At 39.3% G+C, this 19,393-nt stretch overlaps 2 protein-coding genes across 2 annotated transcripts; both read left to right on the top strand.

Moving 5' to 3' along the window:
• Positions 1-680: 680 nt before the first annotated feature.
• LOC308095469 (heat shock 70 kDa protein 12A-like) lies at positions 681-5,246 on the top strand (the record flags this gene model as incomplete). The annotated part of the gene is made up of 6 exons (XM_080442527.1): positions 681-887; positions 989-1,163; positions 1,395-1,489; positions 1,901-1,986; positions 4,719-4,966; positions 5,107-5,246. 6 exons carry the CDS (start codon positions 681-683, stop codon positions 5,244-5,246), a joined length of 951 nt encoding a protein of 316 aa, XP_080298653.1.
• A 3,493-nt stretch (positions 5,247-8,739) lies between these two features.
• LOC308095458 (heat shock 70 kDa protein 12A-like) lies at positions 8,740-11,187 on the top strand (the record flags this gene model as incomplete). The annotated part of the gene is made up of 4 exons (XM_080442516.1): positions 8,740-9,021; positions 9,140-9,364; positions 9,499-9,670; positions 10,160-11,187. The coding sequence occupies 4 exons, from the start codon at positions 8,740-8,742 to the stop codon at positions 11,185-11,187; spliced, it is 1,707 nt and encodes a 568-aa protein (XP_080298642.1).
• Between the last annotated feature and the right edge of the window lie 8,206 nt (positions 11,188-19,393).

The raw sequence follows: 19,393 nt of genomic DNA, 5'->3' as shown, positions 1-19,393 counted from the left end.
GTCTCGAGTACATAGTGATAAAAGGAGTTAATTATTACCAAATTTCTTCTTCTTCTTCTTCTTCTTTGCGACCAACAAGAGTCCAAGATTTTTACCAGGCAGTAGCCTACACCACCATTGCAACAAATACCAAAGGGTGGGGCTTAGTGTCATACTACAAGGTGCTCATGCTATAAAAACTGGGATACAGTATTTGGTGTGTTCATTTCAGTTGTGTTGGCTTGAACTAGCTTTATTCTGGTTTCTAATATGGGTGATGCATTTATAATAGCAATAGACTTTGGTACTGCCTACAGTGGGTACGCCATTCTTATCAGCGGCAAAGGATCTAACAAAGATCCCATTCTTCCACAATGGGGAAGAGAAGAGGGACTGAACAGCTCAAAGACACCTACATGTGTTCTATTTGATGAAAATGAGCAATTCCTAAAGTTTGGTTATGATGCTAAAAGGGAATACACTAGAAAAGGAAATGAAGATGCACAGAAAACACTTCTCTTTGAAAACTTTAAGATGGAACTCTATGATAAAGTAAGTTATCGTAGTGATTAAAGTAAGATAATGTAAGTTAAAGTAAGTTCAAATTGTTCTACAAATGTTATGTATATATATAATCGTTATTCATTTATTTATTAACAACATACATTTTATATTTTCAACAGAAAGTCAATGAGGAGTTAATGATTACCGCCGTAAATGGCAAAAAAATTAGAGCCCTGAAAGTCTTCACAGAAAGTCTACGCTACCTGAAGGATCATGCACTGAGCACCATTGCTGACAACACAAGAGGACGAACCTTCACTGCGTCTGACTTCACCTGGGTTCTGACTGTTCCTGCTATTTGGGATGCTTCTGCAAAACAGTTCATGAGAAAAGCCGCAACTGAGGTAATTCCATGTTGTTATTACTATGATGACTATGATGTAAATGTGTGAAATTAAATAATGTTATTTCTTTCTTTCTTTGTTACTTTTTTTAGTTTTTTCAGGCTGGCATTGTGCGAGATAGTCAATCAGACAAGTTGGTCATCGCATTGGAGCCAGAGGTAGCCTCAATCTGGTGTAAGCAGCTTCCCTCTGATGGTTTTATTGATGAGAACTCAGGACTCAGGACTACCCTACAACAACATCTTGGAACACAATACATTGTTGCTGATTGTGGAGGTATGTTGTGCTGTGATATGTATGCAGACTTATTCAATAATCCATAAATACACACACACACACACACACACACACACACACACACACACACGCGCACACGCACACACGCACACACACACACACACACACACACACACACACACACACACACACACACACTAAATCTTTCCTCTGTTTTCCACTCTTTGTATACGTATAAAATGCTATTTTAAAGACATTGTTGTCTTATAGGTGGTACCATTGACATCACGGTACATGAAGTATGTGATGGAGGAGTCCTGAAAGAGCTGCATAAGGCCTCTGGTAATGATATGGGAGGGGAGCAGGTTACTAAAAACTTTAAAAGTTGCCTGAAATAAATATTCTCTGATGATATCTGGAATGAGTATGAAAGAAAGTTTCCCAGTGAGCTTCAAAAGTTGATTTATAACTTCTTGGTTCTTAAATGTGTGGATGATGATGATGATGTAGACATCTCCTGCCCTTTAAACTTAGCAACATTAGCTCAGAAAAAGCAACCAATGAAGAATTACTTCAAGAATGTGCAAGGTGTATCTTGGGAGGATGCGTCGATCAAAATCTCAAGAGCAAAGATGAGATCTTTCTTTGATAAAAGTCTGAACGACATCACTAAAAGTCTCAAAGAAATCTTAAAAAAGGATCTCAGCATTGATTACCTTGTGTTAGTGGGGGGTTATGCCTCAAGTAAGATTCTGCGCACACACATTACCAAGCAGTTTGGTGCTCAGTGCAAAGTACTGTGCCCTGCGTTGCCCCAGCAGGCAATTTTGAGGGGAGCTGTCATGTTTGGAAGAAACCTTGGGTTAGTGGCATCACCAAAAAGTGCCTTTACTTATAGACAGAAATTGATAATTGACAGCTATGCAATGCGTCGCAGCAATTCAGAATGATTAAATCTTTAGTTTGAATGAGAAAATACAACAACCTAAACCACATTATTCATGGTACTGTAGGTTAAACTCTACACAAAAACAATATACTATCTCCCAATGTCCCCCCCCCCCCCCCCCCCGCATGAATGAATGAACCATTGTAAAGCGCTTTGAGCACTTGGAAAAGCGCTATAAAAATGCAATTCATTATTATTATTATTATTATCTCAAGCACTTTTCTTGATGCCTCCAGACGGGTTTCACTCCAATAACTGGTAAAGGCAGACCTACAGTACTGGGAAGTGGTGAATTTGATTCTCCTTGCCTACTGCTGCTGTGCTGAAGATTTTAGTGTCCTTGGACACAATAATGCTGTAGTTCTCAAACTTTTTTCCATGTCAAGGACATATTGATAATAGGCAGTACAGATTGCCAAGGTGTTGCGTCTGACGCTGCCGTTACTATCAATTGTCCCTTAGTTTTAAGTAGTGGTTTTGTTTTGTTTTTGATTTATTGTATTTTGTGTCTGGCTGCTTCCCACATGAGTGGTCAGCTTATGATCACTGTGTAGCCTAGTGTAAAACAACGGGTTCACTGTGTTACCCAGGGTCCCTACTGTGATCAGTATATTGTGCCCTGCTGTATTTTATTAATCCATTCTATCTATTGCTCTTCTAACCAATTTTGTAATAAAGATCAGTACAATTGTACTATGATTTTACTATGAGTTTGTCCTTCATTTGACAGCCTGACTGGGGAAACCTTATTGTGTTTATTGAGTCCCTTTAACTCAGTCTAACATTCACTGTGTTACATTATGCATGTAATTTACAACACGAAAATACAAGACACACAAACAATTGGAAGGACCGAATGTAAGTATGACATCAAAGTGATAAATACATCTAACTACAGTACTATGTAGCCACTTCAAGTTCTCATTGACTCTTGATTGTTTTAGAGAACTCATGCAGGGGGGGGGGGGGGGGGGAATTGGAATACTGAAGCTAATAAATAGGTTCCCTTTCCTGATTGGATTAAATTGTTGACCCACCTGTAGGAAACAGTTGTCTTTTACCCTTTTCTTTACTTCAGTCGCCTGGGGATATCTGCTCACTTGTGCAACACTGACACCCTGTGGCTATTAATGGATATTAGATGGCCCTTGGAAACACTAATGACATAGTAAAGTATGTGCTTGAATCTTTATAATAATTATTTTTGATGAATTCCTGGGATCCAAATTGTATGGAAAATGTGTTAAATATTCACTTAAACGTTTAACCAAACCATGTTCAAGGGAAAGATATCTCAAAGTAGATACAATGTACAAAATGCTTCATTTTTACTGTGGACTTGAATGCAGATAAGCAGTTCCAAAGTCAGTTACCACAACACTTACTGAATGAAAGCAATACAACTTCAACTTCCACTTGAAATGTAAGTTTACTTTCTCATCACGTGTATAGGCCTACAATAGTGGCTGAAATCATACCAGCACCAAAATAATGCAGTTACAAAATATAAGTAAATAAGTAAGTATCTGACTAACTAAACATAATAACAGGATATCAATATCAAATACATATAAGGTACCCACTCAAAAAGAAATAAAAAGGCAGAATCAGACTCTTATACAAGTAAGAATTTGAAACATCACATATCAGCAGATATAAAACATGTGATAGTGGCAGTGCAACAGTAATGGAGTTTATTCATAGTCATTTACTTGATAATGCATGTGACGGCCTGTGTTGATAAGACTGACAGGGCAACAGGGCTCAGCACTTATTCAGCAGCACATATAACATAGTAAACACATTTAATACAACATGTATGTTTTAGAGACACCATCAAGATTTATCACTACTATTAATGAATTCATGTTACCTGTGTGAATTCATTTTCCATGTTTGCTGTTGTTTGTCAGGATCTGATTTGTGCCGACCCTTAAAACTGGTTTGTCACCTCCACTAATGTAGGTTCCAAGAAATACCAAAGGATGGTGCTTGTGACATACTCATGGTGCTCATCCTATATTAAAATTGTAACACATGTGTAATATATCGGGTTCGTATATACACATGTATTAAATGAGACGGAGACACTGCGTACTGTGGTTGCCTGGTTGTTTACTGAATGAATGAATCACGGGAGCGGGGAACTTACATAGAGTTGTGCACATGCGCAGTAGTGCACATTAAACGGTCAACAGGGGGAGCCATGGTACAGCATAAATGGTATTATAGCAAATACATTACAGTCCTTCCCTTTAAATGAAAACTCCCTTAGTTTTACTTTTCTCAATAATTAGCTCGAAATCATACACAACAACTATGTCAAAAACAAACTCCAATATATCAGTACAACTTGTTTTTCTTTTCTCAGAAAGTCCTATTTTTCAGGTTGCAATCCACACAACAATAATTAATAATAAACAGCATAAAGTCTTCCTTGTAATAATCTCAACAAAAAGCAATGTCCTTAGCAAAAAGAATGTCTTTGGCAAAACAAAAGTATTGTTTTTTTCTATACTGAACAAGGGAGAGGTAAACTGCTCCACCCTTGTATACCAAGTCAACAGGGATTATTCTGCCCCTTTTTGCTGGACTTGGGTCCCTACCTTGTTTGTACCTTCCTGGTTTCATGCGCACTCGTTCAGGGTAGCGCCGCATGACAGGACTGCTGGAAGTTACAGGCGCAGCTGGGCTCTGCGTTGGTTGAGTTGGGCTCTGCGGCGGCTGTGTCACTCTAAATGGCTGGAGGTCATGCCTATGAAAACCACCACATCGGCAAAGACCATTGATGTTCTACGCAACCTGTTCGCTTCTCAGGGCCTACCGGAGGAGGTCGTAAGCGACAACGGCCCTCAGTTCACTTCCTTTATAGCCTCTTCATCCTCATCATCATGTTTGTGCTCTTCCTGCTCCACATAGTGTGTCTTTTTATTTCTACACATCCTTGCAATATGGCCAATTTTAGAGCAATTGTGACACTTTTCTTGCTTGAATCTGCATAACTGTGCAGCATGTTTACCCCCACATCTGTAGCAAGGTTTGTCCTGCTGCTGCTGTCTGCCATCATCATGTCCAGGTGCTGGTCTGAAGCTCTGTTGAGCACTGTTGCTCCGCGGTTTCCATCCACCTTTATTCTGTTCCAGGTGCACTTTGTTGACTATCTCCATGGCTAACGCCGTTTCACATGCCGTTTTGAACATCAGCCTTGTCATGGACAACAGTCTCTTTTGCACGTCTTCTGACTTTAATCCACTCACAAAACGGTCGCGTAGCGCATCATTTAGAAATGCACCAAATTCACAGTGTGTGGACAGTTGCTTCAATGCAACAATATAATCCGCATTTGACTCGCCGTCATGTTGGTTTCTCTTTTGGAACCGGAATCTTTCCACTATGATGAGCGGTTTTGGCTTGTAATGGTCACCGAGTGCATCACACAGCTGTTTGTACGTTCTTGTACTGGGTTTGTCCGGACTGACTAAGTTCTTCAAAAGTCTGTAAGCATCAGCTCCAATCACCGATAGGAAGACACTGACCTTTTTGTCATCCGCCACACTGTTTGCGGTCATCCACATGTCCAATCTTTCCAGGTAAGATTCAAAATCTTCCTGTCCTTCCTTATACTCTGCTATCGCGCCTATTTGGAACGACGCAGCCATTGTGCTGTGATCGTGGTCTCCTCTGCCTTACTTTCACAAAGTTGAGATCCACGTCGTGTTACAAAGTTGTGTCTCGTCACGGGATCCTCTTCTGTTACAAAATCCCATCCACCTCGTCGCCACTGTAATATATCGGGTTCGTATATACACATGTATTAAATGAGACGGAGACACTGCGTACTGTGGTTGCCTGGTTGTTTACTGAATGAATGAATCACGGGAGCGGGGAACTTATATAGAGTTGTGCACATGCGCACAGTGGCGTACGGTGGAGTTGACCGGGCCAGAACCGGTTTGACGGCTAAACTGGTTTTTAATGGCCACTCATTAACAATTCGGCCGAATGCAAATGAGCCCCACTTGAAAACAAAGGCAACTTTCTGTGGTCGGCTACAACAGAATAGGGTGAGAGCTGCTAATGTTGATTTTTAGTTTTTTTCTTGGGACAAGCTGGGTTTACAGACCGGGCCATGGCCTCGTTGGCCTCAATGACGATACGCGCCTGCATGCGCAGTAGCGCTAGAGCGTACATTAAACGGTCAACAGGGGGAGCCATGGTACAGCATAAATGGTATTATAGCAAATACATTACAACATGTAACACCGATCTGCACCAAACTTGGCACAAACATTGTTCAGCAGCAGTCTTTCATGACAATAGTCACACCAGGGGCCACGTGTAGCACCCAGGGGCCATGTTAGGGGCTCCCAGGGGCCTACATGGATCATTTCTATTCTAAAAGTCCTAAAAAATCCTATGCAGATGTATGTTTTATTGGCATCAATCCAAAATGTCTGCCAATTATTGTCAAAGTCCAATTTTCATTCATCTGAGGTTTAAGTCAAACTTCTGAGGTGAGGAACTTATATATACTTAGATAAAATATATATATGATACAAAATAATTTTGGGCCTTTCATGCCTTTATGATAGGACAGTAGGCTGACAGGAAATGGGGAGAGAGAGATTTGGAGTGACATGCAGCAAACGTCAGGATCGGGACTTCCTTTTGAGAAAGAGAAGGCGGAAGTCACCATCGACATGGTAAATTTATGTGTTCGTATCACAGACATGGTAAATTGAATGTGTTCGTTTTGGGAATTCATGAACCGGTGAAATTGATGTAATAAGGCCTCACTAAAGATCACTTCTTGTTCAAAGAACCCCACATACAGCGAGGCAAAAGTCAGCGACATCCTCGACCCCATGGCCACTCCTGAGATCTGCAGGTAGAAAGTGTTGCCTGATCAGAAGTAGTTCAAAGTAAGCACTTCCTTGATCAGGAGGGGTGAAATCTGCAGAGACCTAATCAATCTGTGCTGGGTAACAGTCAGATTGTAACTGATGGCTGTAATAAATAAATAAAATCTACAAATGCTAAAATGTTTTCTGTTAAATAGCCAATTGCTGAAATAATTTGTCTCCCTGGAGGAGTGTCAGTTAATTGTTTGTGCACCTCAGGGAGCTTGTAGAAAACTAGAGTAAAGGGCAAGTCCACCTTCATAAAAGCAGGTTCAGATTTTGTGATCATCCCTTGTTCATCAGTTGTGGACTTTTTTTGGGCGGTGAAACCGCCCCTATATGTGAGGTTTGGACATCGACATTCGATTGCACCCCCCCAACCCTGCGCTGTGATTGGCCACCAGTGTACCCCCCTAACCCTGCACCGTGATTGGCCAATCACAGTCTATTCAGGACTGTGATTGGCTAGTGAAACATGACACATGTGCATAGCCCTATAAATAGGACTATGCACTTAAAAAAAACACATTTATGGTTTTTTTTAAAAGTTAGGGGTGTACAATGGTTGGTCCACAATATTACTTTTCTTTAAGTGAACTTCCATCACTGTGATGACCACTGTGACCACACCGCCCACTTCACACTGGGTGTGATTTTTGGGCGGTGAAACCGCCCCTATATGTGAGGTTTGGACATTGCACCCCCCCAACCCTGCGCTGTGATTGGCCACCAGTGTACCCCCCTAACCCTGCACCGTGATTGGCCAATCACAGTCTATTCAGGACTGTGATTGGCTAGTGAAACATGACACATGTGCATAGCCCTATAAATAGGACTATGCACTTAAAAAAACACACATTTATGTGTTTTTTTTAAGTTAGGGGTGTACAATGGTTGGTCCACAATATTACTTTTCAATATTACTTTTCTTTAAGTGAACTTCCATCACTGTGATGACCACTGTGACCACACCGCCCACTTCACACTGGGTGTGATTTTTGGGCGGTGAAACCGCCCCTATATGTGAGGTTTGGACATTGCACCCCCCAACCCTGCGCTGTGATTGGCCACCAGTGTACCCCCCTAACCCTGCACCGTGATTGGCCAATCACAGTCTATTCAGGACTGTGATTGGCTAGTGAAACATGACACATGTGCATAGCCCTATAAATAGGACTATGCACTTAAAAAAAACACATTTATGGGTTTTTTTAAAGTTAGGGGTGTACAATGGTTGGTCCACAATATTACTTTTATTTAAGTGAACTTCACTGTGATGACCACTGTGACCACACCGCCCACTTCACACTGGGTGTGATTTTTTCTGTATTAGTGTTATTATCCAATTTTTTATAAAAATAAGTTGTATTCGCAAGTTGTCTCTGTACTGTATCTCTCGATCATATGCCTCTCTGTTCAACACAACAACAACAAGTGCCTTTGTCAGCACTCTGGGTGACCACAGACTATAGTCCTCTTGAGGAGTTTTTAATTCATCACACTGATGTCATATTATTAGTCACTTTATATTTACATAGTGATAAAAGGAGTTAAATATTACCATATTTCTTCTTATTTTTATTCTTCTTCTTTGTGACCAAGAATTTTACGAGGCAGTAGCCTACACTTCCATCACCTGACCAATGAATTGTACCGGTTGCAACAAATACCAAGGGGTGGGGCTTAGTGACAAACTACAAGGTGCTCATACTATAAAAACTGGGATACAGTATTTGGTGTGTTCATTTCAGTTGTGGTTTCTAATATGGGTGATGCATTTATAATAGCAATAGACTTTGGTACTGCCTACAGTGGGTACGCCTTTAGTATTGGCGGTAAAGGATCTAACAAAGATCCCATTCTTCCACAATGGGGAAGAGAAGAGGGAATGACCTCCTCAAAGACGCCTACATGTGTTCTATTTGATGAAAATGAGAAATTCCTCAAGTTTGGTTATGATGCTAAAAGGGAATACACTAGAAAGGGAAATGAAGATGCAAAGAAAACACTTCTCTTTGAAAACTTCAAGATGGAACTCTATGATAAAGTAAGTATGATATTTTTTCTTAATTAGGATAGAAAATTGTTCTACAAATTGTATGCATATATATATATAATCTTTATTCATTTATTTATTAACAACATACATTTTACATTTTCAACAGAGAGTCAATGAAGAGTTTATGGTTACCGCCGTAAATGGCAAAAAAATGAGAGCCCTGAAAGTCTTCACAGAAAGTCTACGCTACCTGAAGGACCATGCACTGAGCACCATTGCTGACAACACAAGAGGACGAGCCTTCATTGCATCTGACTTCACCTGGGTTCTGACTGTTCCTGCTATTTGGGATGATTCTGCAAAACAGTTCATGAGAAAAGCAGCAGCTGAGGTAATTCTATGTTGTTATTACTATGATGACATTATCAAAATTATCTACAGCATATTTTGTACACATGTATATGTGTGAATTTAAAGAATGTTATTTTTTTCTTTCTTTCTTTGTTACTTTTTTTGTTTTTTCAGGCTGGCATTGTGCGAGATAGTCAATCAGACAAGTTGGTCATCGCATTGGAGCCAGAGGCAGCCTCAATCTGGTGTAAGCAGCTTCCCTCTGATGGTTTTATTGATGAGAACTCAGGACATGCTACCCTACAACAACATCTCGGAACACAATACATTGTTGCTGATTGTGGAGGTATGTTGTGCTGTGATATTTATGCAGACTTATTCAATGATCCAATGAATAATTACAATGATTCAATGATATGATGTATGTATGTAATTATTTGTACACGCTCTTTTTTATTGGATCTTGTTTATTTGATACACGTATTTGTTTTAGCTCTTGCTCATTTGATTTTCCTATTTGTCTTATCTGTTTAAGAAAGTAGGTAGCTGATATATTGCACTTTTACCTTAGCGCTAGGTATACTCTTAGTTGCTTGTTGTAGAAGAGAATGCACTTATGACTTCTGGTGATTAGTAGTTTTCTTGCCTACCTATGTTGAATGCACTTATTGTAAGTCGCTTTGGATAAAAGCGTCTGCTAAATGACTGTAATGTAATGTATGTATGTATGCATGTGTATATATATATATATATATATATATTTTTATTTTTTATTTTATTTTTTATATGTATGAAATGCTCTCATGTTTTAAAGCCTAACCTCGTTGTCTTACAGGTGGTACCATTGACATCACGGTACATGAAGTATTGGATGGAGGAGTCCTGAAAGAGCTGTATAAGGCCTCTGGTAATGATATGGGAGGGGAGCAGGTTACTAAAAACTTTAAAAGTTGCCTGAAAGAAATATTTTCTGATGATCTCTGGAATGAGTATGAAAAAAAGTTTCCCAGTGAGCTTCAAAAGTTGATGTATAACTTCTTGGTTCTTAAATGTGTGGATGATGATGTAGAAATCTCCTGCCCTTTAAACTTAGCAACATTAGCTCTGGAAAAGCAACCAATGGAGAATTACTTCAAGAATGTGCAAGGTGTATCTTGGGAGGATGGGTCGATCAAAATCTCAAGAGCAAGGTTGAGATCTTTCTTTGATAAAAGTCTGAGTGGCATCACTAAAAGTCTCAAAGAAATCTTGAAAAAGGTTCTCAGCATTGAGTATCTTGTCTTAGTGGGGGGTTATGCCTCAAGTAAAATTCTGCGCACACACATTACCAAGCAGTTTGGTGCTCAGTGCAAAGTACTGTGTCCTGCGTTGCCCCAGCAGGCAATTTTGAGGGGAGCTGTCATGTTTGGAAGAAACCTTGCGTTAGTGGCATCACGAAAAAGTACCTATACTTATGGCATTTCTGCCTCTACAGAGTTTGATGAGTCGAAGCATAAGGCTGATAAGAAGTTCTCAAGTGAGAGGGGTGACCGCTGTTGTGATACTTTCTTAACACTGGTGACAAAAGATGAAGATGTGGCTTGGGATGAAACCAGAGACCACATCTTAGTACCAAGGCATAGAGACACGACAGGAGTATCTTTCAGGTTTTATCGCACAACAAGGAAAAATCCTCAATATATAGATGAGTGGGGAATAGAACAACTGAACTCGTTTGAAGTTGAGATGCCAGATACTACACGTGGGCTGGATCGTGAAATCCAGTTTCAAATCAAATTTGGCTTTACAGAAATAACAGCCACAGCCACTGATGTGGATTCCAAGTCAACAAACTCAGTCAAAATTGACTTTATGAGCCAGTAGGATCCTAGAATAAGACAAACTATTTACATCATAACAACTTGAAGGCCCAAGTTATGTAATAGTTAAGAGATTAATACTGTAGCAGGTTGGCCACATACACGTATTAACCACTGTATAAGGGTAAGGGGAAATTGTGATTTTTGCTAACTCTAATCTGATAAAGCAGGGGTTCTAAAACTTTGTTATACCAGGACCCAATTTTTTTTGCCATTTTTTGATTTATGGTGCAGTTTCAAATTGCAAAGAAGTGTCTTTAGAAATAAAGCATGCAATGGTCGCCTTGATTAGGAATATTAGAAATTAGACTTCCATGTAGTTTAAAAGCTATGGAAAAGTGTTTCTATACACATTTGTAAATGGAAGCATACAGTATATAGCCTATATCAGAACTGTAATGTAAAATATATAAAAACAAAGAAAATGCATTCACTGGATATATGTTTTCTATTTTTAGAAACAGACTGTAAGTGATCCCTTGGGGTCCCGAACCATATAGAACCTGTGGGTTGCATTTGGTTTAAGAGGAATTGTATTCAGTCATGTTAATTTGTATTTAATGAACAAGAATACAAGTCATAGACATTTGCATAATGAAGTTATTGTTTTATTAAAATGACTTATTCATCGACAATGTTGTGTATATACGTAAATGACCAAATTCCAAAGTCTGCTTCCTCTGAAGTTTTTTTTTTGTGGTTTAGATTGAATGTTTATTCTTCTTTGTACTTAAATTGACCCTAAATGACACAAATAAATAAATGTGATTTGCTGTTCAAATGAGTCACTGTTTATATGTGAGTGAACTTCATTAATATACATTAATACTATGAAAACAACTAAAGTATGGTAATGTAACACCTGACAAACATTACAACCACAATCTTTGTGGATTATCCCCCTTATACCACCACAACAATTGAAATATGAATTGTATTTCAATAATATATTCTGTGAATATTTTGGAGCCATATCATGTTCTTGAAATGGACATTTTGTGTTGGCATTATCTTCATCAACCATGATATAATCATTCCCAAGATTCACTCATCCTACAACTGTGGTAATTTTGTAGTATGACAAAGAAATGAGTACCAGCTCAGCAGAGTCTGACAATAGATGTGTGGCACAAAATAATGGACCCGGTACCAGGGGTTCCCAAACCTTTTCAGCTCTGGACCTTCATTTGACTTCTTATAGTAATGTTTGTTTATACTTGGCCGGAGGTACTATTAGTCGGGATACACAGAGGCTCTCCGCACCCTCACATTGTGCACCCTAGCAGAGAGGCGCACTCAACTGTGTCTCAACTTTGCCAGGAAGCTGTATAAGTCCAACTTCAGAAATTGGTTACCCCCCCCTCAGGAAGGAGATCTCTGGTCGCCAAACAAGGAACGCAAACACACTGGACATTCCAATATAATAATAATAATAAAGCATTATTTATATAGTACCTTTCGAAACAAAGTTGCAAAGTGCTTCACAGAAAAAAAAACATTAAAAGCAAAAAAACACATTATGCAATACAGTAGGACACAATGGGTAAAAGCATTTGAGTTGAGCATTTGATTTTCAGGAGGGATTCGAACCGAACTACCCATTTGCACACCTTTAAGATGTGACTCAACTTTCTAATTAATCATGTTTAAACTACAGTGAAGTCAGGCTTGATCATATTATTCAATAGAGTGACATCTGTGATGGCCACAGGTTCTTTTAATTTAATTGTATTCCTTGTATTATTAAAGTATCCTGATTCATAAGAATGCATCATCAAATTAGTGGCAACCAGTCACCACCACATATCAAAGAAATGTATTCTTATATTTTTTTGTAATTTGAAAAAGTATTAATTATACAAATGTTTCTAGTTTCCTAAATTCTAATCCTTACCCCAACCAGGTATTATTACAAATGCTGTTGCACTGTGTGAACTATAATGTTCAAAACATTTTAAGCCAGAGAAAAAACCCTTTCAATTAGAAGCTTTTGACAGGGGTAAAACTGATAAAACTGTGCTGAATTTAGGTGTGTTTCTGATTGGGAACTCACATGTTTTTAACACAGGCGTTCCCAATCGTTGAGCTGTCTGCTCCATAAGCTAGACAGAACTAATAAGACTGATTTCAAGATACGTTATTATTCTTATTGTTTTCATCATAGTGAGATGAAATAGATGAAAGTTCAGTCATTGTGCTACAGCAACGAAAAATTTAAATAAATAAAAAGTCAACTACGCCGCAGCACTGAGACTGTTCTTATAAAAGTACTAAATCACATTTATTTAATCACATACAATGGTAAAGTGTCTTAGACTGGAAAACTAGGTGGAATTCTTTAAACATCCCTTAACTGGTTGGACCACTTCAACCCTAAATACTTCCCTCAGGGGCCAATACCAAACCCCCTGCCTTTCTCCCACTTCAACAAATCTCTTCAGCAAAAATTGCTGATGATTGCTGAATACAGTCTAACCCATTTAGACCGGGAACCCCTACAAGTAACTATATCTTTCAATCCAGGAACCCCTTTTGGAGTTGTTGTTGCTATGTACAGTATATACAAACATGGCTTTTGTAATTTTTGAATAAATATTTGAATTTTTTCTGAAAACTTAGGTCAGGGTTTAGAAGCTGTTTTTAGAATCGGCCTCAGGTCTAAATGGGCTAGTCTAGATTGTTTATAGACATTGTACTGTGAACAGCCTGCAGGTATTGTCTGTGTTATTATGATGCTGGCTGCTTTATGGAGCAGCTATTAGGATGACTGTGATGTGGAGAGAAGTGGGCCTATGAGAAAACTGAGCAAGGCCATGGTCCATAGAAATATATTCTCTGCTTTCACTTGGTAGTAAGAAGCTATATTTTGTAAGCTAATCTCCCTTCTACGAATCTGCATAGTATTTCAAGTATATATTTATGTATTTGTGTTTTAATTTATACAGTGTGTGTGCGAGCAAATGTGCGTACGTGTGTGTGATTTCAAGGTATGTTGTTGTTGCAGACATGATTCTTATATATCTTTTAGTTTTCATCATAGTGAGATAAAATGGATGAAAGTTGTGTCGTCATCTTGTTTTTTGTTTTCGCTCGGCTCTAGTCGGCTGCACTCGGCTGAAAAGGACCCGTATGAGAGTAGACGGTAGACGACCGACCGACCGTACACCGACCGTCACGCATGCGCGGAACTCTCAATTGTATATTAGGATATGCAAACCTCCCATTCCTGGTCAAATCATTGGAAAAAAAAGTTCTTTGCACTAAACAGTGGTTGTTTCAACCACAACACAGTACAGAGACTATTCACATAAAACTATTACATCGCATCAATTTTAAATACATACAATGGTGAAGTGTCTTAGTTCTGTTGTGTTTGACACAGTTGACAACAAGATGTTGGTGGTGGAACTGGGTGGAATTATTTGTATAGCCCTTAACACATGAGCAAAAAACATTGTCTCAATGCAACATGTTGTGTGCTTGTAGATCAGCAGTTTTCGCTGAAGAGATTTGTTGGAGAGGGAAAAAAGGGGGGGGCCTGGTATTGGCCCTATAGGGTTCACCTGTGGACGAAGTATGTAGAGGTTGGTGGTTCAACCAGTTAAGAGCTGTGCAGAGAATTCCACCTAGTTTTGCAATCTGTTCACTAACATCTTGAGTGCTAAGAAGGCCAAATATATTTTTAAGGATTTTATTATTATTATTATTATTATTATTATTACACTTATTATTATTATTATTATTATTACCCTTATTATTATTATTATTATCATTATTATTACACTTATAATTTATTATAAATGGGTCAAAATTATTTTGATATCAGACCATTTACTTTTTGTATTACTAAACTCCAAAATAGGAACCTTTGACTAACTTTGTGGTATAAATTTACCGTGGACCATGTCCAATATGTCCAATAGTGGCACCATCAACCAAGCAACTCAAGAGGATCTTCTTTCATGTATCTTCAGATGTCCAGCTCAACATTGTGTAGCCATGCCCTCGTCACTGGTCCTACGTCGAAGAAGCAGGCTTATGAGGGTGGTCCATATACCGATGATTTGAAACATTCGAACTGCAGTGCGCACAGCCGCACACATTTTGGAGAGCTTGTTTTGGACTGCTATCATGCTCACAGAGCCTCTCTGTGAGGAATCTTCTTGCAGCTATAATTATTCTCAAATAGCCTACCGTGATGTTGTGAAACCATAGCGTCATTGTGCCATGCCGTGTGTCTGTCTTTTTATCCACAGTAATCATATTACTGGACATTTTGCCGATACGCAAGAGTCACACAACATTCAGAAGTCTTCCTCACACCAAATTCTCAAAAATCCAAAACATTGGAAATCAAAAGAGGCACCTGGCAGGCGGCTGGCAGAGTACACTTCAACACCAGCAAGTTTTCTGGAGGGTCTATAAAGCACATCCAAGCATTCCACGAAAATGCAATGATTTTAAACTAACCATGGTTACAACTGATGTGCTTAAAAAAGAGTGCCCATTGCCCTACAACTAAACACGGCCACCGGCCACGACAATATCCCCTCCAGATTTCTCAGAGACGCAGCCGCCTCTACTGCTCCAATCGTTGCCCAAATAACAAACCCTTCCATCAGCCAGGGTCACATCCCACAAGTTTTCAAACTATCGAGAGTAACCCCTCGAGAGTAAAAAGGAAACAATTTAGACCCCGGCAACACCCCCCTGTTTCAATTCTATGTTCCAAGGTTATAGAGAGGTTAGTATTTGATCAGGTCGATGAATATCTTGCAGAAAGAAAACTAATATACAAATTCCAATCTGGCTTCAGAACATCTCATTCCACTGCCTACTCTATTTGACCGACTACATCAAACGTGAGGTGGACTCGGGCAAATACTGCGGCATGGTCATGTTGGACCTCCAAAAGGCATTTAACACTGTAAATCACTCTATACTGATTGATAAGTTGAAGGCAATCGGTTTTGGTAGTGCATCCGTGAACTGGATGAAATCCTATCTGGAGGGGAGAGAAAAGATGGTGGATGTGAACGGAACCCTGTCCTCCCCGTCCCAGTGAGCTGCAGCGTTCCTCAAGGAAGCATACTATAGGGCCTTTACTGTTCCTAATGTACGCTAACGACATGACATCAGCATGTGACTGCAATTCGTTCTTCTTCGCGGATAACTCTGCACTCCTGGTCTCGGACAAGGACAAATTGCAGGTTGAAAAAGTCCTTAGCTCTGAGCTCGGTAAAATCTGCACATGGCTCGCTGATAACAAACTGTCATTACACCTGGGAAAAACTGAATCCATTCTTTTTGGGTGCAAAATGAAACTCAGTAAGGCCACAGACTTTATACGGTCAGAGTGGCTGACAATGCTATCACAAGGAATTATAGTAATAATTAATTAATAATTATAAGTAATCAAGAAATTCAACCAAAGAACAAGATTTTGGGGCAGGATCTCCTCGTTGGTCAGTAGGAATGCACTGAGGACACTAGCTGGAGCACTCATCCAATGTCATTTTGACTGCATGCACCTCATGGTACTCTAGCACCTCAAAGGCATTAAAAGCAAAACTTCAGACTGATAGATCTGATAAATATATGTTTATAGACTTTTAAAAAAAAATCATCTGTATTTCTTATTTTTTTATTTGTATGTGTCAAGTATGGTCGAAGTTGCCTGTGCACTCACATTTCATGTAGCTTGTAGGAGCCAACATGTCTAGCTATTGTTTTTGTTGCAGCCTATCTGTAACAGATAGGTTCAGCTTGGCCTTGTTGTTATTGAAGTCACAGTGACACTGGTTGCCTGGAAGACAACAAGATGAGACAGACTGCTGGGATGACGACGCTGATGAGAGGAGGAACTCACTGCTTCATCACATTACGTGTATAAATGCTTGTGCTCCCTGTGTAAACTTCAGAAACATCTTAAAACTATCTCAACACTTGTTAAGAGACTTTCTCATGGAATAAATCCTTTTTATGCATTTTTAATTAGAAGTTTCCTGTCTTCATTTGGCTGAATTAATTTAGATTTTGTACAAACAGTTGAGCTGTATTTACTAAAGAATTCAGAGCTATCACAGACCTCTCAAAACAAACGTGTCACAACACCAGGGAGCTCCACTGATCTCATTCCCCCCAGATTCGGCACAAACATGGGGATGAATTAATTCTACTATAGAGCATCGCAGTTCCCGCCCACTTCCTGGTGCCACTTCAAAAAACTCAATGCATTTTTCCCATTGACATTTCCAAAAATATTTATATCAATTAATTTAAGCCTAGAATCAAGCCATCCAGGGTCCTGGTGAATCATGACCATAAAACGTTTTTTTTCTGTGATTTATTTTATTTTATATTTAATTATATGATATACTATATTTAATAAATACCCTCTGTTTTGCCGTTTTCAAAAAAGTTATTTCACAGAATCAAACGTTTTATGGTCATGATTCACCAGGACCCTGGATGGCTTGATTCTAGGCTTAAATTAATTGATATAAATATTTTTGGAAATGTCAATGGGAAAAATGCATTGAGTATTTTGCAGTGGAACCCGGAAGGGGCGGGAACTGCGATGCTCTATTATGCCACCAAAATGTGGAATGCCCTATAACAGCCATCAAAAGGTGTGACTCCCTACCCTCCTTCTAAACCGACATAAAAGTGCACCTGTCTGCAATTTGCAACTGGACCTAGACAAGTCTTCTAGCTTGCCAAAAGAAATGACCCCCATCTGTTTTCTGTAAATATACTTGTATCGCTCCTATTATTGATGATCTCTTGTATAGTATTTACTGTATATGTCTTGATGAACTGAATACGCAGGATCACAATGCAAACAAGCCCTCAGGGCTTTTTGTGTTATCCTTTTAGCATTATTAAGTATTAAGTATTAAGTATTAAGTATTAAGTATTAAGTATCAAGCATTAAGCATTAAGGATTAAGCATTAAGCATAAAGCAAGTATTCAATTAATCAATCAGGACCCTTCACTGATCTCCTACCTACAGTACAACAATATATGCCCAGCAGGACCCTATAAGGTCAGCTGACCAGGGTCTATTGGTCATTCCTCGTACCAGGTTGGGCGACCATAGCTGAATGGTTAGAGAGCCTGCCTGGGAAGCCGAAGGTCCTAGGTTCAAAGTGTCCCTGAGCAGGACACTTAAAACCCTAACTGCTCCCCCCTCCGTGCTCCACTGTGGGCAGCACTCAAAACTGAAATTCCCCCGCTGGACGAAAAAAAGGTTAATTACTAAAGGTGAGACTGTATTTCCCACACTCTGGAATGCTATTCCACAGGTCTTGAGGGCTTCAGGCTCTGGACATTTTTTACAAATGACATTTTTAACAAATGACAAATGGAAAAAAAGAAAGGTTAATTAATAAAGGCGACAGAGCCTTCCAGTCTCCGTCACCTTTCACAGACTCTGGAATGCCCTTCCACAGGTTTTGAGAGCTGCAGCCACAGTGGACATTTTTAAGAACCACCTAAAAACAATGCGTGTTTAAACAAGCATTTGTGAAATGTCTTACATTTTCTTTCCTCCAGGTGTGTAATATGGCTGCTGTTTTGCTTCCTGGAGTTAATTATACTGTTTGTGATTTTGTTGTTTTTAATCATTTGAATGCTTCATGCTGTGTTTTTATTTCTGTTGTATGTGTAGCCGGTCAGAGCTGAGTCTCAGGGGCCACCGTAGGCCGGCTGCATTATCCACCTCCTCATTGTCAATCAGTGTTGATTTTTTAAATGCCATGCCATCCACCAATATGAGCTGCTTGGTGGTGGCTGACTGCGGGTCTTGGGACCTGGGTCTGTTGCTGTGTTTTAATTTATTCTGGTGCCAGGGTGAGTAACATGTTGTATGGATGCTCTTATCATGTTCCTTATATTTATATTCTGGTATTTATAACAATCTGTTGTTGACATGCCTCACTGATTTCATGTGTCAAGTGTGACCAGAGGGTATGAGAACATGCAGAGAATGCAAACACAACTTGTTGAGACATACTTTTGGTTGTATGTAATAAATGTTTGTACTTTATATACCCTCCCTTTGATATCACCACTGCTGCTTTGTTTAGCTTAAGTAAAGTGAGTTCTAACTTGTTTGTGTTTGAGCTATTTCTTAATTAAATGTGATTATTACATGTTTGCCTTCCCCCAAATACAGAGTCCTGTGTAATCAGAGACCAAGGGAGCC

The sequence above is a fragment of the Gymnoscopelus braueri genome (genome assembly GCF_963280865.1).
Source record: "Gymnoscopelus braueri genome assembly, chromosome: 2".
Lineage (NCBI taxonomy): Eukaryota > Metazoa > Chordata > Actinopteri > Myctophiformes > Myctophidae > Gymnoscopelus > Gymnoscopelus braueri.
This window is presented reverse-complemented; position numbering and strand designations above follow the sequence as displayed.